Source organism: Orbicella faveolata, unplaced genomic scaffold (genome assembly GCF_042242905.1).
Source record: "Orbicella faveolata isolate gen_17 unplaced genomic scaffold, um_ofav_v1 contig_14, whole genome shotgun sequence".
In the NCBI taxonomy this organism is placed as follows: Eukaryota; Metazoa; Cnidaria; class Anthozoa; order Scleractinia; family Merulinidae; genus Orbicella; species Orbicella faveolata.
The window spans coordinates 715,649-742,482 of NW_028301541.1; the positions used below are offsets into that span (position 1 = coordinate 715,649).

Genomic DNA, 26,834 nt, shown 5'->3' on the forward strand with positions numbered 1-26,834 from the left:
CCACGAGATATCCACTGGAAGAGTTTTTCATATCGTGGTGCTAGACTATGAAATTCTCTTCCAAATTCGATGAAAGCAGAACTGTCTCTTAGGTCATTTCGTTAATCTCTTTGCACACTCACTCTCCACAATAGCAATTAACACTAGTAATTTTCAATCATGAAATTTTGTAATTGTATTGTTTTTAGTAATTTCTTGGCACGGCTCTCTTGGAAACCAATTCTTTGTAACTGAAGAGATACCGTGTTGAAATAAATAGTCTGTCTGTCTGTCTGTCTGACTGGACCCTTTGTTTGTAATGTATAATATATTAATTTATGCATGATCTGTGTAACGGACGTTTCAGATTTCTGAGAAACCGAAAGGTCATTATGGAACTCTTTGCGTTCGCTATTCATCTTAGCTGAACATTGGCATATTGTTTATCGAACCAGACAGGATGCTGTGGCAAACTTATGCGATAACTGTCCTGTTCAGCCTGCAATCATCAGGTAGGTTTAAAGAGCATGTTCTCGAGATCCCATTGACATTGCAAGCTGGGAAATGTAAACAATTGTGACTCGAAACTAAAAATACATTCCTGTCTTTGACGACATTATTTGACACAGTTTCTGATAACAGGTTAAAATAATGACTGTAAGGGCAATAACTGAGCAAAAGACAGAGTGATCCTGGCCGTACTAGTGGTCGCATTTAACTGGAAAAAGACAATAGATACATCGTATAGTTTTAAAAGCAACGACCTTCCGAAAGTAGCGACCATTCGAAAAGACGCGCAAAAGTCTTAAGGTTTTTAGAAAATCTTGTAGGCGGATGTATCGACCCTCGTAAGTAATTTCTTCAAACGTGACTTCTTGTCAGAGAAAGAGGAACAACAGACAGAAGAAGCAGTTCAAAACTGATGTGACGTAAGTACAATTACGATGGGAATATATAATTTTTTAAAACTAGGTTCGATCTTTTCATCTCTCTACATAAAACAACCGAAGGAATGTTTCCTTTCACGAAGTATGGTATACGTTTTATAGCTAACCATTGTTGATTAAATGGCACCCTTACAGAAGCTTTTGGAAAAGGCTGGCAAATTAGAATTCTAACAAGGGTCGTGTTGTTTTGAAACTCTACGTTAAGATATGCGTACAGCATTCCGCATATCAATTTCGAAAGTATTCAAAGTTTATTACAGGACTTCCTGAGCAGTTACTGAGCTTTGTTTTGCGAGGATCTTTTTGAGCCGGGCGGCCAAAATCAGCTAAGTTTTGAAGGAATAGCTCGAAAAGATGAATTTAAGCAGCCGAAGGAGAATTGAGAATGCAAAGGGCTTAATTTGTAGAAAGTTTACCCCAATAGAATCGAATCGAAGAATCCAATCGAATTAAAGTCAGCAAAGTAGAATGAAATGGAGTTTCTTCTCGACAATTTATGTCGACAAGACTGAGTTCTTCTGATAACTGATCTTGCTATACGGTAGGAATCATGCAAATTTGGCGGGATATTCTCGGAAAGTTATTTGACCTGGAGTAGTCAACCGGTGATCATTAGTACGACGGGTATGGAACATTTGTTTAGTCAAATTCAGTCAATCGAACTCAGTCGCCCGAATCATCTTACATCGAACGGCTATCCACGTTTTTGTGTATAATACAGGAATACGCAACGCAAGCGAGGAAAGGATTGTACTCTGTTACCATATCTTTATCTGCTGATTACTGCACGCTCGCTGCATTCCCATACAAACTCTTATCATAATATTTACATTATTATTCTTAAGATTATTCAAGACAGACAACCGACGTATTCTTTCAATACAGGGGACATCACCAAAACAACTAGAAAGTCATGATCATCATCTTTTAAAATGTCTTATGATAAAACATTCTACATAATTAAATGAAGTCTTAGCTAAGAATACATATAAATGATTGTTACACTTAAAAAGCTGTATTCTCAGACCATACTTATGGAACCATGTTAAGCTTCAGACAGTGAATTGATATCAATCACTATATTTTAATTTAATCCATAGAAAAGCTCGACAGAGATCTCCCGCCGTTATATATGACCAACTGAAGCAGATATGTAAATGTATAAAATAGAAAGCTACAATAGCATTCTTCAAAATTCGATCTTCTTGAAACTTTTATCATTGAAAGTGGTTTTTTTTTCCTTAGCCTAACTATTTAGTCTTGATATAATGATAAACATGTTTTAAACTTTTGTCGACTGTCCCTTGACCGTACCATTACTTTACAGGGTCTGTTCAATGGCCAGCTGGAACATACGGAATACCCAAACCTAGAGCCGGGTGTCCTCAGGCTGATGGCTTTCGTTGGCAGACGGGATGGAGACTACAGGACACAAATTATTTTGACGATCGTAACAAATCAAACAACTCAAGGTCTCCGCAATTCCACATCGACGGAAAAGTAAAGAAAATTACAGTTAATCGATCGTTTTGCATGAAAGAAAATACAACTGATGACAAGGATAGACCCGAGTGGCCACAAGGTTCGTCAAGTACTTTCTCCATTCCCGATTATGTCTCCTGGCGTAGTTTATTAATTTAATGTTCAGCACGAAACCTTAATTTTACTCGGTGACTTCTAACGTGTCTAAAAGACACGTGTTGCATGCAGCTCGTGTCTTTTTAGACTCGCGGTATTCTTAGAGAATCTGACGTGTATACTCTCTTGAGTAGATGATTGAACTGTGCCATCATTGACCATCCACTGATACAGTGCCACACTAATGCAAAACGTTGTAAAACGTCAAGTTCCAAGAAGTTGAGAAATGACTCCAGCCTATTGGACATGAAAATTTTCCAATTTCAATTCCAACTCCAATTCAATTCTATATTTACACAATCATATCAGGGTGGAAAATTACCGAACAGCTCTCAAAACTCTCAACTTGATGGCCTTAACTCATATTTCTTTTGCCTTTAGTGTTGTGAATGTGTGGGTCACGATCACATCAAGTGATCAATTTCAAGGTAGCACATGAAGAATATCAGATACAGTGTTTCTGTGGTCATATGCATATCTCTTACATGAATCTACCTGGAGCTAGTAGCCTCGTTTGTGAATTGAGTATATTGCCTGAGTAAAGGGGTTTTGTAGTACAAAATAAAAAAAGGGTTGCTACATTTTTTTCAACATCTCCTAAACAAAGTAGAAATCTATTCCATTCCCAGCAGGAGTAGTCATGTGGTTAAGAAAGATTATGATTTGATTTTAATAACCTTAACGGATTCAACCATTCCTTTTGCTAAAGCAACGTTGCTTTCAAAGAAAGTTTCTTATACTTTGCCGTGGGTCTTACCATAACATGGGCCAAACACGTGTTAGAGTCAACCTCGCTCTACGAGATGCTGAACAGTCAAAGGAGTCTATATTTCGTAGACTTTAAGGCATGTTTGCTAATTGGAAAGATCAAACTAAAGAAGTGTTTACAAAATCGTCTATACATTTGCATCTTGCTGAACTTATTATTGCATGATAGCATGAAACACGACAAGACCTGGTCGTTCATTAAATCTAACGCTCATTTCAGGGAAATACTGTATTTATAAAAAAGGCCCCTGTCCTGAAGGTTTGACATCAGGATGGGTCTTCTGGAATGACGACCAAGAACTCGATTCAAATAAAAAGGATGGTCTTCTTCCTGATGGCGATTACGGGGAATCTACGGAGATTGCGTTTTGTTGTAGAACAGACGGAGACAAAGACGATCCTGTCCCCCTTCCTTCTAAATCTCCATTTTTTCTGCTGGCTTACGAGTCCATGAAATGCCAGAAGGTGAAGGGGGCAGAAGCTAGTTTGGAGTGGATATATTATTCTACAAGTGACCGGAACAACGACGACCAACGAAATGGCTCGTATCCTTACAACGCTGGCAAAATGCACCCCACCATTTATTACTGTTACTATCAGGGTGAGAAAACATGCAATGTAAATTAGAGCGAACATTTCGCCCAGCAGCTGAACTCTGAAATGAAAACTCGGACTGCGTGAAATTTCTCACCAACCCCAACACATACATGACAATCATTTGACGAATTCAATTTTTGCTGGCAATGTAATTTTTACAGCTTATCAAGCCCAAGACCTCTCACTCCTTGTACCAATTACAGTAAGGACACTTGAACTGTGAACACTTAACAGTTTTTTTGTACATTTTTTTGATGACCATGGAATAAAGCCTCTTCATATAATGTATAATGTTTGTATTTTTTTTAAAAGTGTAAAAACGCTAAATACTCTTGTTAGAAGGGAAGGCCCGCATTCTATGGTCACTAAAAATATGTTTAAAAAGTCGTAAGTGTTCACGGTTCGAGTGTCGTCACTGTAAAATTCCCAAATATGTAGGGGACGGCAATTTTCAAGGACAATCTCAAAGCAATTTGTTTTTATTTTCTAGGGCGTTAAAAAACCTGACAGACGTCAGTGGCACTCTCAAGTCACTAAACTATACAAAACATTATCCGAATGGACAGTACTGCGAATTTTTCACCTTTTGTTACATAAAGAGTACTCACTACACATAAGTGTAAATTGTAGTAGTTATTGGAACCAAAAGGTAATTTAGTAGTAGGTTGAGACTCAGGGTGACATCTGCCGATGCTCATGGCAGAGGTAAATATTCGATCTGCCAGACATTGACAAATTAAGAATTTTCTATAGAGATTTCAATAATTGTCGAACAGCTGTGAGCATGTGTAACTTAGCTGTTGATTTCTTAGTAGTTGTTGTCGTTTTTCAGTGGGAACCGCGCAAAAGGAGTGCTTGGTGTGCCACTTTCTTTTGACTGCGCACATGGTACATAATAATGTCCATGGTGTTTATAGTGGTTCAATGTTTGATTATATGTAGTGTTTCAGTTCTACTGGAACTCAAACTCTCAAAATTTGTGCACAATTTCCTTGTTAAATTAACTTACTTTTCCGTTATATATAGCGGTTCCTACAAAAGCACAAACCTCGGAAGTGACTTCACCAGAAGACACATCATTACATGTCCTTACTTCCAAGACCTTTACGGCACCAAAGGTGACATTATCGTCCACCGCAACATCGATAACAGAAACTTCGAAAGTGACTTTCTCGCTGGTTACTCCTGCCACGACTGCAAAAACCTTAATGGTGACGTCATCGTCCTCCACACGATCTTCGGAAATGGCGTCGTCGTCTTATGTTATTTCTATGACCCTGCAGTCTCCGGAAGTAACGCATTTATCTCCGATTACTCCTGCAGCACATACGCTGATAAAAACAACACCCAGAGTTAAACCGTGGACATCAACAACTAAATTACCACCAAAGATAGGTAGAAAAAGCATGATAAAACAGTTTTAGTACCCGACTTTTCGAACGTCTACTTTTTACAAGTACTGTACTAAAGGTTATGGTAGCGAGCCTCTTCTACTTTTTTTCTTGTTTGTATAACATTAGACTTCGAGCTGTAGCTTGCTATAGATCAACAGATGGCGACGATGAGGCCCCGAGTCAACCAGGGAAGTGGAACAAAACAGAGAGCGAACAACCTCATTATTTTAGCATAACTGGCCAGTGCCTCCGCCATTCTTTATCAGTCATAGGCCAAAGATAAAAATGATTTGTTTTTGCCGTTTAATTTTCTACCTTGAACAAATAGCTCATTAACAACTGCCCTCGAGCTTCTAGGGCCTTCTCCCAGTTGAACAGAGTAACTGCCTCCTTAGATTCTTAAAAAGGTACGTGACATCAGACACGGTGTGTTCCATAGACTCGGTAAGCAGAGTCTACAGGACGCACCAGCTAGTTTACAGGTGCGCCAAGAAAAAAGAATAACAAACTAAAAGTGTATGTAAAATTTGGTTTGTTGCTTAGTGCAGTTGCCTGAAAGTCAAATTGGTACTGAGAAAGCAACTGAAACTGACAGGGGAAACATGATATACAGCAACATATTAAGGAAAATCAAAACGATAGATAACCCAAAACAATTCTTTTATTCCAGGATGCAACGAAACCCTAACTGCAGTCAATGGCACTTTCCAGTCATCAAACTATCCAAGAAATTATCCGGATGGACAGTACTGCTTCTGGAGAATCACGGTTATCACAGTACAACAAATCTACTTAATATTCTCAAGCTTTAGTTTGCAAAATGAAAATAACACAGACGTGCTGTTTGTGTATGATGGAGATAATGCGACGGGGAAGGCATGGAAAATGTTTTACGGAGGTCACCCTCCCCCAAAGGAAGGAATCTGCATCTCGTCAAATCAGATATTCGTGGTATTCAAATCAGACAAGGAGGGATCTTTCCACGGCTTCAGCGTTTCATATTATGGTGTTAATAATTCGGGTAGGTGTTTTTGGGTCCTTTTAAGGCCCCTTCAAGGCCCTTTTAAAACTGGCATAAAATATGCGATTATCTATTAACTCTGATTGCTTTTGCATATATACAAAACATAAGAAGGCATGGCAATCGAAAAATCAATAGTCAAACACTACACTCTCTTATTATAGCTAAGTAGTTGGCATGCAAGTGATAACCTTTCATATAAGTTAACACAATGAAAGTGACACCATCTTCCATGAAATTTAGAGTCCTGTGCCATTGCGGCCTCGCAGCCGTCAAAGGAAAGTGGAAAGAGGAATGAAACAAAACTAACACAGAGGAAAGGTAAAACACTCAATTTTCCTCCGCTAAGATAATCATCTTCACTTCTCATGGCGATGATTCGATGGTAACTAGTGCACCTGAAAGTCTAAATCGAATCAAGACAGTCTCTATAACAGGGAGGAAAAGTTGACTGAGGCCATGAGTATAGATTAAGATTTCAGAAGTAACCCGAGGAAAATCATAACGCTATGGGCAGCATAGTACATAATTGACACTTCCGGTCTGCTTTAAATGTCGATTCCATATTTATCGTACTCTCATTAACGTTATTATCCTTCTACAATAGGAGACAAAAGTGTTGAGACACTGTAAAGTTCTGTTTTCGGCAGTCCTGGAAACAGTTTTCACCCTCGCCCCCCCTGAAGGATAAACTGCTACGCAGTCCCCATCACCTACATAACATTGAATTTGGGGAGGGGAGGAGGAGGGGGAGAGAGGGAGGAGGCGGAGGTGTCAAAGAATTATCGCTAGATGCCTTTAAGGGGATAGATACCGTAGAGTATCATTTCTTTAGTGTCCCAACCAGTTTTGTCGCTTATTGTAGTTATTCGGTCTGCTCTAAGTACCTTTAGTTTATAGTATTTTCCTGTTTGCAGGTTTAAATGTGGTAGCTGTTATTGTTCCAGTGGTGTTAGCAATTCTTCTAGCTGCCCTGGTGGTAGCTGGAATCTGTTATATAAGGTAGGAGCATACAATGTATGAAATCAAAAACAGATCAAACAGTTTTAAAATTGGGATTCTCTTTTTATTTAAGGTTGTATAAATTGCAAGAAAAATCAGTATAAATCATAGTTTGCCATTTGTTTCCTAAAAAGATGACTGCATTTGTGAATTTGGTTGTTTCAGGAAAAGGAGAAAAAGAGTTGAAGGACCAGAAGATGACATTTTACTTAGGTGATTTTATTACTTTTTAACAAAAAATAAAATAGGCATTTAAAATTCAGTTTTAATGTTTTTATATCTGTTTTAAACTCCTTTTTTAAATTTTAATCACGGGCACAGATCGCTCCAAAAGTTTTATCCTTTAAAGTAATTTACAGATCATTTTATTATTTAAGATTGTATAAAGTGCAAGAAGATCAAAAGCGAATCAGTGTCAATCGTAGTCCGCCATTTGTTTCCTAAAAATAAATACTGCATTTGTAAATTTGGCTGTTTCACGGAAATGAGAAAAAGAGTTCAAGGACCAGACGATGAAATTTTAAGGTGTTTTTATTACTTTTTTACCGAAGAAATAAAATAGTCCTTTAAAATAATTTACAGATTTGATATGATATTATTTAAGATTGTATAAATTGCAAGAAGATCAAAAGCGAATCAGTATCAATCATAGTTTGCCATTTGTTTCCTAAAACAATTACTGCATTTGTGAATTTGGTTGTTTCAGGAAGAGGAGAAAAAGAGTTGAAGGACAAGACGATGAAGTTTTAAGGTGTTTTTATTACTTTTTATTACAAAAAGTAAGAAAGTCCTTTTAAAGTAATTCACAGATTTGATATGATAGAGTAACAAAGTACGTTCTTTGAGCTCGTTCAGTCGCGTCACTGTCTTAATTCAAACAAACAACACCACCACTGTTGTTATTAAAACGCTTGCATCTTACTGCTTTTTAGGTTAATCAGCGAACCAACTGCGTCAGTTGGAGATACAGAATTATGACAAGTATGAAAGGTAATCAAAACCCTCTTGCATTTTCCATTTCTAAAAAGTTCCAATTATTACAAGATTTGAAGACAATTGTTAGGCTATTAGATTGTCACCGTGTGGTTAGCTTGCGTGGCAGGCGTTCAAAGGAGATGGAAAACTAAGAGTGCAAAGCGAGATCAGAGGTTAAGTCTTCATACAAGCCAAGTGGCCCATCAGACCAGAGCTTATCCCAGTTTCAGTAGCATGACGCGATTAGGAGTATTTCGATTCTCCCCTGGATAGGATACTAGTCCATCGCGGGGTTAGCCCCCAGCATTACATTCGCCGGTACCCGGTGGAGAGAGGCACTGTGAGAGTAAAGTATCTTGCCAAGATGAGTCCGGCCATGGCTCGAACCCGGACCGCGCGATCCGAAGTCGAGCGCACTAACCATAAGGCCACCGCGCCCCCCCCCTTCCTGCCCCCCCCCCAAAAAAAAACCAAAATTATCAGAACTACCACACAAATGCGTGAAACATCATCAGAGGAGACGAGTATATGTGAAATACCTGGCGGTGGATATATATCCTATACGAGAACACATGCCATGCATAGCTCGGTAATGACCAGTTATCGAAGTCTTGAAAGTGGTCAACCCTATATCGTTTCAGAACCATTTCTTATTAACGATAACATTAAATATTTGATCTCGAAACTATTTCAAAGAGTGGATTCGAAATTTTATCATTGTAAAAAATTGTTTTGGAAAATATTGCTTCTTCATGATTCAGTTAACTCTAGTGAGTATTTGTGTCCTAATTCAATTTTTGAACTTGAATTTTAACATTATTATTATCAACATATAGACGGATCTAAATGAGAGCACAGTATACTTCTTTTAGATTAGCGCGCTTAATTTTTCTGACCAAACTTAAACTTATTGTCAACATGTGCTCTTTCTTTGTCTTTTTGCAGCTCCGATTGGAAAAGGAAGCCTGGAGGGCAGAGTGCAAGTTCGCGAACTGATCGAAAAAACGTTTAGTTCCCATTTAGAGTTTTAGTGCTTGAAATGAAATAAACGGTAACTGCAACAGCTAGGAAAAGACATTGATTGAACAACGAAAATCCTAATCGGAAATAAAGGGTCTCATTGACAAGACTGACAAGGATGCAAGTTGTTTAAATACTAATGATACCGTTTTAATCATGGTACATTTAGTCACAAACTGAATTTAATGAGGCCTTCACAATGGTTTCATGTACGCCCCTATCACCCTGAGATAAATCAGCTACTAACGGAACTTTTTGCTAACAATGTATGTCCTCTACATGCGAAATACAGAGTTTTCTTTAACGGTGTAGAAACTGATTGTATTCCGTTGTACGCATTGCGCTGTTTTTCAAGACTGACAATTGCAACTTCTCACTTCTCAGCAAATATTTCAACATAGTTCATCACATTAGAATAAACATGGGCAGTTGTCTTTTTTACCTTAATGTGATACAGTTTGAAACTGAAATAAAGTGGAACATATTTAAATTTCAATAATTTTTTGTCCTTCACATCGTCCTGCTACACTAAGGTTCCTTAAAAAATTCAAGGACTTTTCGAGAACATTCCAGAGCAAAATTCATTTTTTTCAACGATTCCATCGACTAGAAAAATGTCATTAGAATTTGACACTAGATGCTCAAGTAAAAAAGAGGTGATAATTAACTTGTAAGTAATGGTTTTACTCTTAAAATAGGAAAGAAAAAAACTCAGTTTAGTGGCATAAAAATTGTCCCTGCTTACAGACGATCCATTTTCCAAGTTGAGTGGCTCATAGTCATTTTGATTTAGTTCTTTCCCCACGTGGACAATTTTTTTTTTTTGTCAAGCTATTTGGCAGCTTGCTCTTTTTCCTTAAAATTTCATGGGTTTTTCAAGGGTCCAATGTACTTTTCACGGAATTTCAAGACCTTAGATTTTTATTTTCAAATTCAAAGAACTTCAAGGTGCCTACCAACTCTGTTAATTTATTTTCACTTTGACCGCAAAAAGTTAACTCTATCCTGGGCAGACGAGGAGGTGGGTACTAGGAACCTTGGTCCCTCATTAGTTTTCATCGCCTTGCGGTGCATGACTGTTTGCGCCATTTTTGGCGATACTGCTGGCAAGGCCGCACTACACAAGTGTTTTTGCTCTTTCTTCTTCTATCTCCCTATATTCAGATTACTCCGTAGGTAATACTACGGTTTGACTTGGGCCGACATTTTTTGTCCCACCTTTACGGGGCCAAATCATAAGTGCATCATATACGGTAGCAACTTGAAAGAGGTGTTCATAAACAACTAAAGATAAAAATTGGTACCTGGCATTGGTGCCGCTTCCCATGCCAATGTTTGTATTCGAAATTTCCTTCCGACCTTTCTCTCTCCATACTGTTGTCATCTATCACGGATAAGTGAACTATGAATGACATTTAACCGCATGTGTTAACATGCGTTTACACCGTCGTAGTCATTTCACGATGTTCTTTGCACAGGACGGTAATAAAGAAATGTGCAGAGATACTGTACGCGGTGTCCTCATGGATAGTGTGTTTGTCTCCGGATCGAACGGTCCGGGTTGGAGTCCTCGCCGAGGTCATTGTGTTGTGTTCTTGGGCAAGACACTTTACAAACCCTAACCCTAACTCCTAACCCTAACGAATTTAGTCCTGGGTATAACCCTGCGATGTACCAGCATCTTACATGTATCCAGGAATGAGTAGAAATACTCCTAGTCGCTTCATGCTACAGAAACCGGGATAAGCTCCGGCCTGATGGGCCACTTGGCTCGAATGCAAACTTTACCTCTATGTGGTTGCCATCGTGATTTGGTTATACGTGCCCACTGTTTTTGCAATGTAGGCACGGCTTCGAATTCGTTCACTGAAGATGTAGATTTATTACGGCAAGTCCTACTCTTCCATAGCTAAAAAAATCTCTTGAAGTTATTTCTGGGTAAAAAATTCCGAAGATTAACAAACTGTACATATTAATTACTGACGTTCACTATTTGCATAGCAAGAGTTTCCGAGAACCCAGTGAAACGGCATCGACATTTGGATCTGTAAAGATCTTACAGTGAATGAGATGGTCTTGTGGCGGGTTCTAGTCATTATAACCTTAAGATCCAGCCCCTTATTATCAGGTAGGCACGTGAGGGAACTAATTAAAAAGAATTCTTACATCAACTTTGAAAAATACGTGGAGATAAATCGGTGAGTATTTCAGACCCGGAGGGTACTCCCTGAATTTTTAGGCGCAGTTGGGTACGTGTTGCTGGGCAGGGTATGACTTTATTTTAGACATCTTTGAGTCGTTTTGAACTGGGCACACATTATCATTAGTAGTAACCTAATCAGGACAATGCAACTGTCTGGTGTTTAACTGTGGAAGGATTTGAACGGGGTGTGTTTGCATAGACGTATGGAAGTAAACTGAACCTTCTGTTATGTACAATATTGGTTGTATTTATGTTGCTTTAGAGTGATTCTAGCTTGTTAGGTTACCCATTAACATTGTGAATAAACGAAACGATTTATTTTTAAATACGTTGAACTGTCACTGTAAACATACTCTAGACCAAGTCTAAAATGCAGACTGCAGACTACAGACTTTTTAAGTACTATATATCGTGTTATTTCGAGTACTAACCGGACACAGGGTTATTCAGGCTAATCGTGGTGAAAGTTTGAACTCCGATGATCCTAATCACTTCGGTTGGACTTAATATCACTCCGGTTAGCCTAAATAACGCTCCGGTTAGCCAGGTTACGGTCAACGTTCAATGATGGAATTCTGATAAAATGTCTTTAATCTGTATTCTGCGGTCTGCATTTTACCCCTGGTCCGCGGCAGTCTGCATTTTACCCTTCAGTCTGCATTTTACCGCGGTCGACAGTCTGCGTTTTACATTGACCGATACGTTGAAACCCTTTTTTACCACAACCAAAATGTTTACTTAGCTGTTTGTAAAAATGTTCGTGATAAATTCCTAGGTAGTTGCGTGCTTAGGGATAGACTGAGCGCTGGAAGTGCTGAATCCACCTTACTCTAGGAACACTTGACAGAACTAATCGCAATCACTTTGATTTTTGAAATCTGAAGGGTAACAAAATTTACAGTTCTAGCCAAACCGGTACCTTTAACACCTGAATAACCCATCACCCATTTAGCAGCTTTCCTAGAAAAAACGCATCCTTTTCTCCGATTCTTCTAAGAAAGATCAAAGTGTCTCCGCTCGCAAAGTAGCTGACGGCACAGTGTTATGATTGCCTCGGAATTGTATGCTTGACAAAAATAATGTCTCCTATTTTTTGCGTGAGTGTCAGTTTACGTTTTGTAGTTTAAGGCTTCAAAATTGTGAACAGTGTATTTTTTACAATCAGCTAGGGAAAGTTTTCGAGGTGTTTCTTGTCAAATTTAGAAAAGGTGAAAGCGGAAAGCTTCTAAAACACTCCTGCCACTTTGCAGATTTTAATTGTTTTTCTACTGCAATGTTCTTTGTTTGTGGGATTGCTTTACAGAGTCTGTTCGTTGGCCAGCTGGATTATACGGGATACCTAAACCTGCATCTGGGTGTCCCCGGTCAGATGGCTTTGTACGGAAGGAAGGGTGGAGATCGCAGTCCACTCATGGTAGACCATCAAATAGCACTAAATCAATGGAATTTCACCTTGATGGGATAGTAGATGACACGAAAGTCAAAAGATCGTTTTGTATTAAAGAAGATATAGCCGACGACGGAAGCAGATCTGCGTGGCCACAAGGTTAGTGTTGTAAAATATTTCGTTCATTTAATTTCCAGGTTCAATTTGTTGTTTCCGATCTTATTCACTTTTCTCCACCAAGATAGTCATAACTCGGCATTACCTTTGATCGTCACTATTATCTATACTCGTTGCAGGAAAATATTGTATTTATAGGAAAAGGTACCAGTGCCCTGCAGGTTTCACGTCAGGTGATGTCTTCTGGGATGATGAAGACACTTGGAACTCGAATAGACTCGGCGGAACACTTCCAGATGGCACCTATAATACGAACACATGGATCTATTTTTGCTGTAAAACAGATGGAGATGAAGATAATCCTATCCTTCTCCCTTCTAAATCTCCATTTTTTCTGTTGGCTTACAAGTCAGCGAAATGCCAGATGGTCAAGTGGGCAGTAGCTACTTTGGAGTGGATATATTTTGACACTGAAGACTGGAACAACCAAGACCAAGCCGATGGTGCATACCCTCATGATGCTGGGAAACCACCACCTACTGTGTATTACTGTTATTACCGCGGTGAGAAAAACACAAGTTTGCTCAAATTTCGCCTTTAACTATGTGTGTAGCCACTTTCTTAGTATTGTCAAACTAATCGATTTTCTTAGTCTACGGTATATAATTTAAAGCCGCTATCTACCGCTGAATAGAGTTTCGTAAGTAGGGGGTTGACTTTTCTAGTGTTCACTTTTTGTAACATTAAGTCTTAACTGTGTCGAGAAAATGATGTCGACTCGGCCTTGTCCCGAGCGTGTTCTGCAAACGTTTTGAGTGAAAACGGCTAACTCAAAGAAATGGTGGATCGACGGAGTGTTAACGCGTTAAAAGGAAGGTTGTTGGAATTCACATACTTAAAGAAAAAATGCAGTGCATCGATGATAAATGACGACTTTCGATGGCGCACCAATCGTAGTTTTTGCAGAACCCCTGAGCACTCTTACAAATAAAGTGATTTGCTTTAGGTTTTGATTTCTCATTAGACATGACATGGTAATTGAAAGATCGCTCCCCATCAGATGATATTGTCAGTACATATTTTCTTTTTCGTTCCCAGGCTGTAACGAAACTCTAACTGAAGTCCGTGGCACTTTCCAGTCACCGAACTATCCTGGAAAATACCCGAATGGGCAGTACTGCTCCTGGAGGATCATGGTCAATGTAACTCCACACATTCACTTAACCTTCACGAACTTTAGCTTACAAAACGAGAGTAACACTGACGCGTTATACGTGTATGATGGAGAGAACGCGACCGGGGAGGTATTAGGAGTGTATCATGGAAGTAATCCTCCTCCGTTGGGAGGAATATACTCCACGACAAACCACATGTTTGTAATATTTAAATCAGACAACCAGACGGGATCTTACACTGGCTTCAACGCTTCTTACTATGGTGTTAACAAGCCAGGTAAGTGTTCATAGGGCCGAATGCACCCTTGCTCGCAGTAACTCTGGGAACCGTGAATGAATTTTTCTTCGTATTTTTCTTTTTTTCTCAGTATGTATTGTGGGGCAATATTTGTTATGTCCTACGAGGTATATATTTTTCGATTCTATTGGTTCTTCCTCATTGCTTGTCCTCGACGCTGTTAAGGCAGTGGGTATTACCCAACCTTCCTGGTCCCTAAAAGTTAACTTTTAGGTGTCCCCAACTAGTAGAGGGTTTCACCGGCTCTCGGCTATTTAAGCCCGGACAGTTAACGTTAATCAAGTTGTTGTCGTTGTTGTTAAGTAGCTAACTGATCCAATCTATTGCAAAATTCTTACTGTAATTATTACCATAAATCATATTAGTTAACCACAGTTTCTTTACTTCTTGGCTATTTATATTTCTAGTTGCTGTATCAGCGAACTCAACTTATGTTAAAACTAAGTGACGTTTGTTTGTAGCGTTTGTTAGGTGGTAACATTAATACAGTAAATTATCATTTTAAATAAAAGGAAATCACTGTGAACCGTGATGGTTGATTTGGATATCTGATTTTAACTCCTACAGGTTTTTCTCCGTTTTCTGCTTGGGTTTCTTTTTTTACTCCAACGATATATCAAGCACTCGAGACAGTGCTTCATCACATTTCCAACTGAAATTCAACAACTAAACATGAATTTTGTCAATATACTCTGCTGTGTATAACTTTCAATTTTTTTTTGGGCGGTGGGGGGGGGGGGGGGGTGGGGTTTCAATGGTTTTTTTCTCAGTGTTTAGAAATGTGTTTAAACGTTCTGATATCATAATTTTCCCCTCAGAATTAGATTCCAAGGTCACCAGTACGAGTACACAAACCACCAAAGTGAAGTCACCATCTCCTGTCACTCATAGAACATCATACATGTATACTCTGCAAGAAACAACATCCAATAGACAGCCGCGGACATCATCAAGGCCTTCAACAACTGAAGGGCCGTCAAAGGATGGTGGGAAACACGAAGAGAAAGAACAAACTCAGAAAACAGGTAATTACACACAAATCCTGTATACAGTTATCTCAATTTTAATTGGTGACCTAAAAGCTTTCATTAGTTATTTAGTTTCTCTTCAGTTTGGTGAACTGTGTGAAACTACTGAATAGAGTTTGTAAAAGACATAGCCGTAAAGATTTTAGCCTTGGATTATTTTTGTTGATGTTGTGGGCCTAGTACCCTTTGACGTTTCTAGTGTTTAGATTGTCTTTATGAAATTATACTCCTTTCATCCCAACATCAAGTGAAAAATAGATGAAACGTGTATCAAGGCAACACTGGCATTTATGTGTTGAGGCATCGCACATATCTTCAAAATCTCTAAAGTTTGAGGAATGTGATGTGTAAAACATCTTTGATCAATCCGAACTAGGAAACGAAACCAATTTAGAATTTTTCCCTTGAGAATAGAATTAGGTGCTATTTTTTGAACGGAAATGTATTTCTAACAGCTTTAAGGAACAAAGAGACTAAGATCAACAAAGACGCTATATATGGACCAGTGATAGGAGTTCTATCATGGACACCTGAAGGAAAAAGGAAGAGAGGAAGGCCTAAGACCACCTGGCGAAGAACAGTTGAGAGAGAGAGGAACAGCGCAGGATGGCGTACATGGGATGAGGCAAGAGCTGCTGCAGCCAACAGAGAAAATTGGAGGCATTCTGTGGAGGCCTTATGTGCCACGAGGCACAAAGAAGCTAAGTGAAGTGAAGGGAAGTGATAGGAGTTCTAGCCTTGCTCTTAACAGCATCTATAATTAACTCAGTCGTCAAGAGCCACAAACGTAAGTGTTGAAAATTGCACTATTACGAGGTTCTGAGCGTTACTCTCAGCGATAGTCGACTTGGCTACGCTTCTTTGACAATTTTATATAATTAATTCCCTCATAGAAAACACGTACACGGAGTCTAACCGCTTTGAGAAATTTAAAAATTATTGCAAGGAAACCCTTTAACGATAACCATTTGAAATGACTTGTTCTATGTCATTTCAAATGGTTATCGAAAAATAGTACCGACAGATGTGAAATGCAAACATTATAAGGCCTTTATTGTTCCTTATTTTAGATATTGCTCAGCAATTTGGCACTTTTGCGGGCTCAAAATGGACATAAATTAGAGAATCTTAACAAAAATTGAAAAAGGTAAAAAAGTGATAAAAAAGGTGATGTATGTGAGTACTGTCCTATGCTGTTCTCTCATAGAAAACTCGTTCGCAAAGTCTAACCCCTTTCGACAATTTTAAAATATTGCAAGCAATCCCTTTTACGATAGCCATTTGAAATGACTTGTTCTATGCGAGTCGGCATAATTTAAATAAGAACACGGACGTTAACTGTTTCTATTTGTTCGAATTTTATAGGTCGCAGAGTTGACCGGTAAGTTAATTTACTATAACTTGATTCTGCTGATGATAAACTGGAGGTAAAACACCAGCCAAGAGTTGCTAAAACACAGAAAAATACAACATGAGAAGATTAGTGCCACAGGTCTTTTACGATAAACGTTTTCTCATCAAATAATACTGTTTCTTAACTTGTACAAAACTAATCAGGGTCACATTAGTAATTACAAATTTTTGTCTTTCATTTCATTTCATTTCATTTTTTTAGAATGGAAGAAAAACCCGTGGGCTCTCATTTTGTGAGTAAGAAATCATTAAAACCTCCTCTTATAATGTCCACCCACTGGGTTAGGCAAGGCGTACTTGAAAGAGCTGCAGTTGGTTAACAAACGAAAAGGAGAATGCTTATGTCCATACTATGCTCGTTAATGTTAATGTCCATGCTATCTTCGCCCAGTGGTGCGACAAGTAGCGTTGATGTAATAATAACAGTAATAATGGTAATTAATATTAGTATATCACCGAAAACAAAAAATAGTCCATGAAGCTATAATCTTAAACGTGTTCCATCAAATAACCAGTTTAGTTAGTGCAGTTCTTTTTAAATGTTAGAAAACTCTTATAGCCGCTGAACAGGTGAACGGGGAGGGGGCAGGATGGAAACAAGGAATCACCTGACTTCTGACATCTTGCACCCTTTCGTGCATCTTCGACACGCAGTCTCTCTAATGGAGAACTAGTCTGCAACTAGTACAACTCTTAGACAAGACTTTAAATAGGTCACCTAAATACATACTTTTCTTTACCAAAGCAGAACGAAGCAACTGAAATTGAAAAGCACAATGAAAATACGAACACCAGTGGTCATCATAATCCTTTGCGGTACATGGTAGAGGAAGGCGGACCATCCCAGGCAAGACTACAAGGAGCAACAGACACGGTCACGGCGTCTTCCTTGAAAAATTATACACCCCCACATCCAGGAAAACGTGCATGGGAAGGTTCAAGGACGGACGCAATCATTGGAAAGATAACTGGCGAAGGAATATTTGAACAAGTCCCTCAAGGGAAAGCTCTTCAGCTTCGCATTGAAATAAAGACGGAGCCAAAAGGTGCTACAACACGTAATACACCATTGAAATATAGTGTTGAGCACTGTACCTCCTTTTGTTAGTGTGCCCGTGTTTTCTTCATTTTTGGGGCATTATGAGATGATCCCGCTTTCTTGTAGGAAGTCTAGAAAGTAATAGGTCTACATGTCTGCTCTTTAGCCTTACGATTCGGATCTGGTATCATCATCATGCACTCACACGTACAAGTCGCTTAATGTTATTAACTAGTTAACTGTTAAAGACATTAACTAGTTCTGTTGCTAATGGCTACGTTTTGGCTTTCTTTAGATGCGGAGTGAGGGGCAAGAATACTAGAGACACTCCACGGGAATGTAGAAGATTTAATGGTAATACTGTCTTACAGACACTAGTTCAATGCATGGAGCTGATAATTTCATTTTATCACCGCTTGTGTTCGGAGAAATAGTAGTGAGTTCTTGGGGTTAGGCGTTGGCTTTTAAGAAGGATGAATTTTAGATACAGTTTCCGACATTCTAACAACATCATGATTAGTGTAAATACCAGTCTTAAAAGTTTGCTTTAATGTTTGTTTCGGTGGGCACTGCTTTTCATAAAAGTGAACTGAACAGAGATTTCAGTCAAAAAATGGTTACCAGCTCACGGTTATCGATCAGTTCTTGTTCCAGACTGAATTCCCAATGCGTCATATACGCAATGGTAAAATTCAACTGACCGTCAATTGGTTACCTTTGTGAGTTTCTTTAGAAATCTATGTTAAACTTACGCTTGTTAGGAAATCTAATTTGAGTTTCAGTATTTCCTCTCGTAAAACCCGGCTATTCTTACAATTTAGTCAAGAAATCGGATGTTATGGACTACATAAGACCATTTGACAAGTACCTGAAAGTATAACGAATATCGAATGTTGTGGTCCTTAAAACCACGCCATCTGTGAGCAGATGATGTAGGTAAAAATTCATCACTGGTTTTCACTATATTCCTTAGTTTCACATTGATCAGTCAGCTGATCGGATGAGACATAACGTAGCCTCCTGTTTCTCTTCAGTTTGGTGAGCGGGTGAAACAACTGAATAGAGTTTGGAAAAGACCTAGCCGTAAAGATTTTGGACTTGGATAATTTTTGTTGATGTTGTGGGCCTAATAGAAGATGATATAGGTAGAAATGCATCACGGATTTTCACTCGGATGGCACATAACGTAGCTTCCTGTGTAGACATTCATTAGGCTCGTCGCGCACTTCCCTTCAACTCCTCCCTCCCTCCCTACGTAGAAGAAGGAGTGCGTGACAAGCCAAATTAACACACATACCAACTTGCGTCATACAAATCAAGGCAGTCGTCCCGTTTCAGCTTGCTATGAGTAGCGTTACAGTCAGACTTCTTTTCAATACATGTATTGAGATATTGTCCCGATTTCAGCACTTTTGAGATGTTATGGTGGCGAGCCTTAATTTTGACAACTTTTGCCCGAAGCTTACGTACTTCAGGTAAGATTTAAAGGAAGCTAGAGCTTTATAGGTGATATCGACTTTGAAAAGCACGCGAGGGAGATATCGCCGAGTGGTGTAACCAAGCTTATTCCGTGACGACGAAGATCCCGACTGAGTCCCAATTCGGAACAAAGAATGATAGTTGCTGAGTCCTACAATGGTGATTTATTCTAACAGCTAAAATAATTCGGCAAAAATTTCGATTAGGCTGATAGATACAATTCGTGTAATTGGGTAATTTGACTCTTGAAAGAGTACTGTCAATTCTCCGTGAATTAATTATAAGAAATATTTAATATAAAGCTTTTGTGTGGTATCATGCAAACTGTTCGTCGAACATTTTGTATGGATATCTCAAATGATTAAAGAGTTTGATGTGTTCTTTTTTTATACTCTACATCTATGGAATCCTAATCATTATAAAGGTGAAATATATAATTATTAGTCAGCATCATGGAAGCTGAAAAGCCAGACTTAACATTATTACCTAGAATAGAATAATACTTAGAACTTAGCTCTTATTAACCGAGCTAAGTCGGTCTGTATGGGAGAATCTTGACCGAGGTCGTGAGTACAAGAAGAAAACTTCAATTCGTTTAATGTAACTGGTTTGCTGACATTTTGTTTGCAAACGGAAATGGGCTCAACTTAAACTTGCCGAAATTTGCTCGTCCTCTTTACTTTTGTTTTTTGTTGTCATCGGGCTTTTTGGCACTTCCATAAATGATTGAGAAGAAAATAAAAGAAAACGGTGAACATTTTTGTATTTTAGTTTGCTACTTTTTCAACGCAAAATGAAACCGGTCTAGATGCTGGTCTAGATAGGAAAATCTAGACCGCGCTCAATATCGATTTCAGCCAATCAAATTCGTGAATTCGGTAGTTCCCAGTCCTTGTGAGACATAGCCATATAATAAAGAATAATATTATTAGTTGTCATTACTATAGTTCTCATTTATACACGTCCGTATTTTGAACGAGTTCTTAGCTCCTCGACGAAACGTGTGGAAATAAATGATTGATTGATTGATTGACTTAGTTCTACGCTGGATATCAATCCTAAATTAACGTTTCTCCACAAAATTGAATAACTTTGTTCAATTTTTTAAAGCCTCAGTTCGTTGGCCGGCCGAAACATACGGGATACCCAAACCTGCTTCTGGCTGTCCTTTGTCAGATGGCTTTCAGTGGGAGGAGGGATGGAGGCTTCAGGACACAGAAGATTTTTTTTCAAACAACAGAAAATCAGCGGAATTTCACCTCGATGGAGACGTAGGTAGCCGGAAAATTAAAAGATCGTTCTGTATTAAGACATCTACGGCTGATGATGATAACCGACCCGACTGGCCGCGAGGTTAGTATCGAAAACGTCACGAATTAATAACACCGAAAAGCATTAACACACATTTCCAGGTTAATTTGTAATAGGCTGATTTAGTTGCACAAAAAAAGCAGTGAAAAAAAATGCCATGCTGAATCGACAAGAAGAAGAGTCAAACATCAGGGAATAATGAATTATTAACTGAGTTGATTCCCCATTGGGTTTTTGGAAGTTTCAAGTTTCAAGCATTACCCCTTTTCTCCTTCTCTCTTTTTCTCCGAAGAAGGGGAACGGGAATTAATTAAACTTCAGCGACTGAAAAGTAACTAAGCTGTGTCAACCGTCCTATTTTGCAATGCAACCCGTGTGACTTGTTACTTCACTTTAATTAATAAGAGTTACAATAGTATCTTTATAATGTCGGTCTTAAATCTGTGAGGCACAAAACCTTTAGGTCAGAAAATTGACTTAAGGATCTTGTCTTACGTCCGATGATGCAAGCAAGCGCGGTTGATCTACGCCTTAAAACCTCTATTTTCATTCCTTTGTGTTAATCTGCACCTCTTCCGTTCTTAGAACCGCTGGTTGTGTTCTTAATCTTTTATTTGTTTGGGTAATTATAAAAAAGGTATGCCGCAGGGCATGGATGCATGATAACGTTTATACGCATTGATATTAAACGTAGTCTCATAAATGTCCAAAAAAAAAAAAAAAAATCGACCAAACAATTAAATATGATTGTTCTTCTAAAGAATCAAAATATCTAACTTTCCCGCAGGTCAGTACTGTATCTACATGTATCAAAAGGGACGGTGTCCGAAAGGTCTGATGTCAGGTTCTGTCTACTGGGATGACGAAGACGACCTTATTTCCAATGCTAATGATAAAGATGGAACCCTTCCTGATGGCGAGTATAATAAGAACACACTGATTCGATTTTGTTGTGCAACAGGCGGAGATAAAAATGAACCTGTCCTCCTCCCCTCTAAATCTCCGTTTTTCCTACTGACCTATGCCTCAAAAAAATGCCAGATGGTGAAGTGGGCGGTAACTAGTGTGGAGTGGATTCATTATAACACAGAACACTGGAGTAATAATGATGAAGGAAAAGGGGCGTATCCTTACGACGCTGGGGAAACGCACCCCACAATTTACTACTGTTACTACCAAGGTGAAAAAACATCCATCTAACTATTGACGTATGTGTCGGTTTTGTTAAGTACCTTAACGAGTTATGACGGTTTTAGTGTGTACATTCCAAATAACAAGCAACGGTTTTTACTAAACTGAGTAGCATGAAAATCTCAACAAATTCAACCAACCTGAGAAGGTTGATCCCTGGCTTTGAACGAAGCCATGAGGAAGTGTTCTACTGGAAAACTGTAACACATATGTCAACCAGGCTGCAGTTGAAATTAATGGTTCAAGTAGAATACGAACTGATAATTGTTTGATACCAGGATAAATTTGATTCCGGTTAAATCATGGCAATCTTTTCTAGGATGTAATGAAACCCTAACCAAGGTGAATGGCACTTTCCAGTCCCCGAACTACCCAGGAAAATACCCGGATGGTCAGTACTGCTCCTGGAGGATCACAGTTAATGTGACGCAACGAGTTCACTTAATATTTTCAAGCTTTAATTTACAAAACGAAAGTAACACGGACGTGTTATACGTGTATGATGGAGAGATTACGACAAGGGAAACGTTAGGAGTGTTTTACGGAAGTAATCCTCCCCCTAAAGAAGGAATCTACTCCTCCTCAAACCGGATGTTTGTTATATTCAAATCAGACAAGACTGACTCTTACACCGGCTTCAGCGCTTCTTACTACAGTGTTAAAAAATCAGGTAAAATTATTAACTTATACAGTATCATCGGTATTACATGTTGGGTTAACCCTTGACATTTAACGTTCATTGAGGATCTCCCCTGACTGTTTGTCTGTCCTGACAATTCATGGATGTGTTATTTTAAATGTACAGGTAAGCCTGTCCTTACGGACGCCATAATAAGGACACCTCTACATTATGGCCAGTCAACTTAAGAACTTAGTCTAAACGAAACCAGAATGACCCCAAATCATATAATCCCTACCTCTCTAAAACAGCCATCTCTATAATAAGGAGATTCAGATCTGCCCCTTTGGTTTCCGTTTATTAAGAGGTTCAACTGCGGTTACAATTTTTTCTCCAAACCAGCACCCAGTGTCACGACTACAAAAAGCCCGAATGTGACAGTATCGTCTCCCTTTACCTGTGCAACATTGCGTACACTAGAAAAGACAACGTCTGCCAGAGAGCTGACATCAACAATAGACGAACCGTCAAGGAAAGGTGGATCAAAAGATGAAAGAAAGCAGCCACCAAGAAAAGGTGATGGACCAAAATGATATGTTTATAGAAACGTTTGTTGTGTTTAATAAAAATGCGTTTAGTCCCTCTTTTACAATTTGGCGATGAATATCCTGATGAAAATGATCTTTTTCAGATCATTTCGTTAAAAATCAACTAAGAACTTAACTAAATTTAGTCTGAATTGTAACAATTTTTAAATAATCACAAACAATAATTACGAAAAAACACCGCAGAGTAACAAGGTCTCGAAACTGGCTGTATTTTCTAAGTCGCCTAGCTAGCTGGCTCTAATGTAGTTTCGTACTGTTAACCCTTACGAGAAGTTACATCTTTCTCCGTATCGCTTAACACTGTTCGAAAAACTTTGGTCGCACGTTATCTTCACGATTTTAGATACTGATTGATAATTTTTTTTTTATAATCTTCCTCAAACAGGCTTCAGTGTGGTAACTGTGGTCGTTCCTGTAATGGTAGTTACTTTCCTAGTAGCTGGGTTTATAGCTGTATTCTTCTACTGCAGAAGGTAAAAGAGCATGACATGGAGAAATAGATCTATTATTTTTTGATACATTTAATTCACGAAAGTTACCCAAAAAAGATCAAATGCAAGTCAATAATTGACCCTTCAGCTGCCAATCCTGTGCAATCATGATTCGATTTCAATGAATATGACGCTTGAAGTTCCAAAGGTTCACCAAATCAGAAGTATAATGTATTTTTTTGCACTTCTGGTTTATACGAGTTATCCATAGTACAGTCCCTATATCCAGCAAGCAAGTTTGCGACTTCGCGTCATTCAGTTTTGCATTGGATTCTCTCCCGTATCTGGTTTGTCAGATAAAAAGAGATATTTAATCTGCATTCTAAGTTATGTCTGCTATGTTTGGCCTAAAAAAACAGCTTGAGGGACCCCTTGAAACTGCGCAGGAAGCTTTACGTTGTTTTTAAATGTATTTTTATCAACGGTTTCTTTTTCTTTATTTTCACGCAGAAAGAGGACGAAAAAAGATGCAAAGCCAAGTAAAATAATTTTTTCAGCGAGGTACTGATACGCTTAATTACATTTAAAAACATGACTTCCAGAGGTGGACAATCTCGAACGCTTGATGTAAAAAAATCAGACAAATCATTAAAACTGCATTTCTTTTATCAATGAAACAAAATAAAATAAAATGAACTTAAAATAAACATATTTAGTTTGTACCAAATCAAAAGCAGTTGCTTATTTAGAACGTTTATTCAACTGTATTCATCATCTTCTCTTTTGCGCCATCGATGTCTTCGACATCTATTTGTTTGCTTTTAATTCCAGGTCAAAAGACGAATCACCCATTTCAGCTGAAAATCTGTATTATGACCGGTAAGAATTACGAGTGCTAATCAAATCCGCCACCGCCTAAAATATTATTCTGTTTATTTAAAAGATGTTTTGATCGTGTTGTATCGTTAACCTTCCCAACAGGTTCTCGCTTAATGTTCATTACTCCTTCCGATTTTGTTGGAGACAGATCATGTCCAGTCAAACATGATTGGAGCCAAATGTTTTGTTAAAAAAAATTGGCGAGTACTGCGTTACATACTGGTCCTCTTCATTTAAGTATGTCAGGATCGTCAAAATACTGTATGCAGTGATACTACGCAACGTAAATTAATAGGTTACTCGCTTATGTATTTTACAGTGACTTGGTTATCGCTAACGCAAACGACCCGAGTTTTCCAGAAGAAAATCTTTTGTACGCTGAGGTTCATGAAGCAGAGAAGGAAAGAGTTGGACCTTACATGGAACAAAAGGATGAAAACCCATTGTACGAGGCTGCCACCGCTGATGATGCAGGTTCAAACCCCATTTATGACAGGTTTGTCCTCTTGCCATAAACTGTTATTTTCTATCACTCAAGGGTTATTTGAAATGCACCTGTCAAAAGTAACAGCGCGACTTACACAGCGCTACTGCACGGTACCGTGTGTTAAATTACACTTCTTTGCTTATTTCACAGTGACTTAGTTATCGCGAACACAAACAAGCCGAGTTTTTCAGAAGGAAACGACCTGTACACTGAAGTTCAAGACACGGAGGACCAAAATAAGGAGAAACCTTACCTAGAACAAGAGAATGAAAATCCATTGTACGGTGCTGCTGATGTTGGTGATGCCGTAGTTAACCCCATTTATGACAGGTATGTTCCCTTACATACAAAAAGTTGGAACAGAAATAAATTTCAACGGTTCGTTCAGTAACTAAGGGTTCTTTAAGTTCCTAACCGAGAGTACTGTTGCTAAGAAATCTTCTACTAATCGAGTTAATGTTGTTGAAAACTCACGTGCCCTAAAATTGGCTGACTGGGATTACTACTGGCTAGACTCGACCAATCACCCCAGTAAGGAGCGAACAAGCTAATTCAGTAACATATAGATATCTTTTTCTTTGCAGCTCCACCTAAAGGAACGATGCCGAAGGCAAATCAAGGAAGAAATACATTCTTTCTCGTACATCTCCTACCGTTAGAGTTATAGTATTCAAAATGTGTCATTTTAATGTAAAACTTAAAAAAGGACATGGGCTGAGAAAATTCAAGTCACAAGCCTTGAAAAGCAATGTAGGGTAATGGCAGACTCCAAAATAGTTCGATGACATTGAAAGGATTGCTTTGCCTGGCGTTATGACTTTTGTCTTGGTAGCCTGTTAGATGGTGATTGATTTTTGCAACAGTATAGAAAAATTTTCGCTTCATGGCCAATTGGAATGCGGAGATTTCCACTGTAGATCAATTTGCGTTACACGAATATAGCATTTCATATGAAATACCATATGACGATGACAATGATGATGATGAAACTTTATTTGAGTGTCAAGATCTTATAGATTGGGTTAGCAATTCCATACTAATGTGGGGGTACCAGTTAATACTAGTGATTGAAAAAGTATAAAAAGGACATAGCTAGAACTATGATTCAAGGCATATGTTGGCAGTTCAGGCTTGACCATGATTCAAATCCACGGCCTCTGCGATACCGATACAGTGTCTGACAACACTGATCTGGTACACAAAACTTCCTTCTCCCAATAAAAAATTTCCCATATCTCTATCCCTCTTTGACTAGACCTCACTTGATTTCTTGGTACTAAGTAATGTTCTACACATGACGCCGATTATTACTATCCAAGTTCCGCCTCACTTATAAGCATGTGCTCTTAATCCGTGACCAAAAGGATCGCGCACTCAGCATGCGAACATGCAATGCGTCAGATCGAATTCTCCCGACAATTTACCGCTCTGGTAATGCCAAAATACACTATTTCTTGTACGAATAACTAATTGTTTTTTTTTTTTGGCCGCTTGTTCCTCAAACCGGTTGTAAGATGTTCGTAATCGTCTAATGTTTTTAGTACTTTTGTTTTAACTGTCAATGAGTGGTCCTAAATGAAAAATTACAGTCAACGATATAACCAAGGATGACATTAAATACTGGTCACTGGAATGTATAGAGTGTAGATTTTACATTTGGCAAGAGTTCATACTGTTCTTTCAAAACGTTGTCGAAACAAAGTCCTCTAGCGAGCCTTGGAATGTCCTTGGTAGGTTCTCAAAGGGATAGGCCTCGCGCTCTTAAAAAAAAGCCACAAATAAGGAGTCAATCGTTTCTTGTCATTTGCATGCTGTCAACAACAACGTA

General features: G+C 38.6%; 2 protein-coding genes across 2 annotated transcripts; both read left to right on the top strand.

Annotated features, from left to right (window-relative positions):
* Positions 1-309: 309 nt before the first annotated feature.
* On the top strand, positions 310-26,643 carry LOC110062748 (uncharacterized). Its single transcript, XM_089287357.1, has 20 exons — positions 310-491; positions 2,254-2,508; positions 3,553-3,933; positions 4,956-5,324; positions 5,994-6,344; positions 14,147-14,500; positions 15,340-15,591; positions 16,005-16,174; positions 16,915-16,930; positions 19,354-19,476; positions 20,591-20,833; positions 21,579-21,971; positions 22,302-22,652; positions 23,004-23,177; positions 23,595-23,682; positions 24,151-24,201; positions 24,472-24,519; positions 24,839-25,015; positions 25,157-25,336; positions 25,591-26,643. The coding sequence occupies exons 1-20, from the start codon at positions 440-442 to the stop codon at positions 25,598-25,600; spliced, it is 4,038 nt and encodes a 1,345-aa protein (XP_089143483.1). The 5' UTR covers positions 310-439; the 3' UTR covers positions 25,601-26,643.
* Positions 16,030-18,708, top strand: LOC149113560 (uncharacterized). Its single transcript, XM_089286124.1, has 3 exons — positions 16,030-17,195; positions 17,711-18,008; positions 18,297-18,708. The coding sequence occupies exons 1-3, from the start codon at positions 17,166-17,168 to the stop codon at positions 18,305-18,307; spliced, it is 339 nt and encodes a 112-aa protein (XP_089142250.1). The 5' UTR covers positions 16,030-17,165; the 3' UTR covers positions 18,308-18,708.
* Positions 26,644-26,834: the final 191 nt, after the last annotated feature.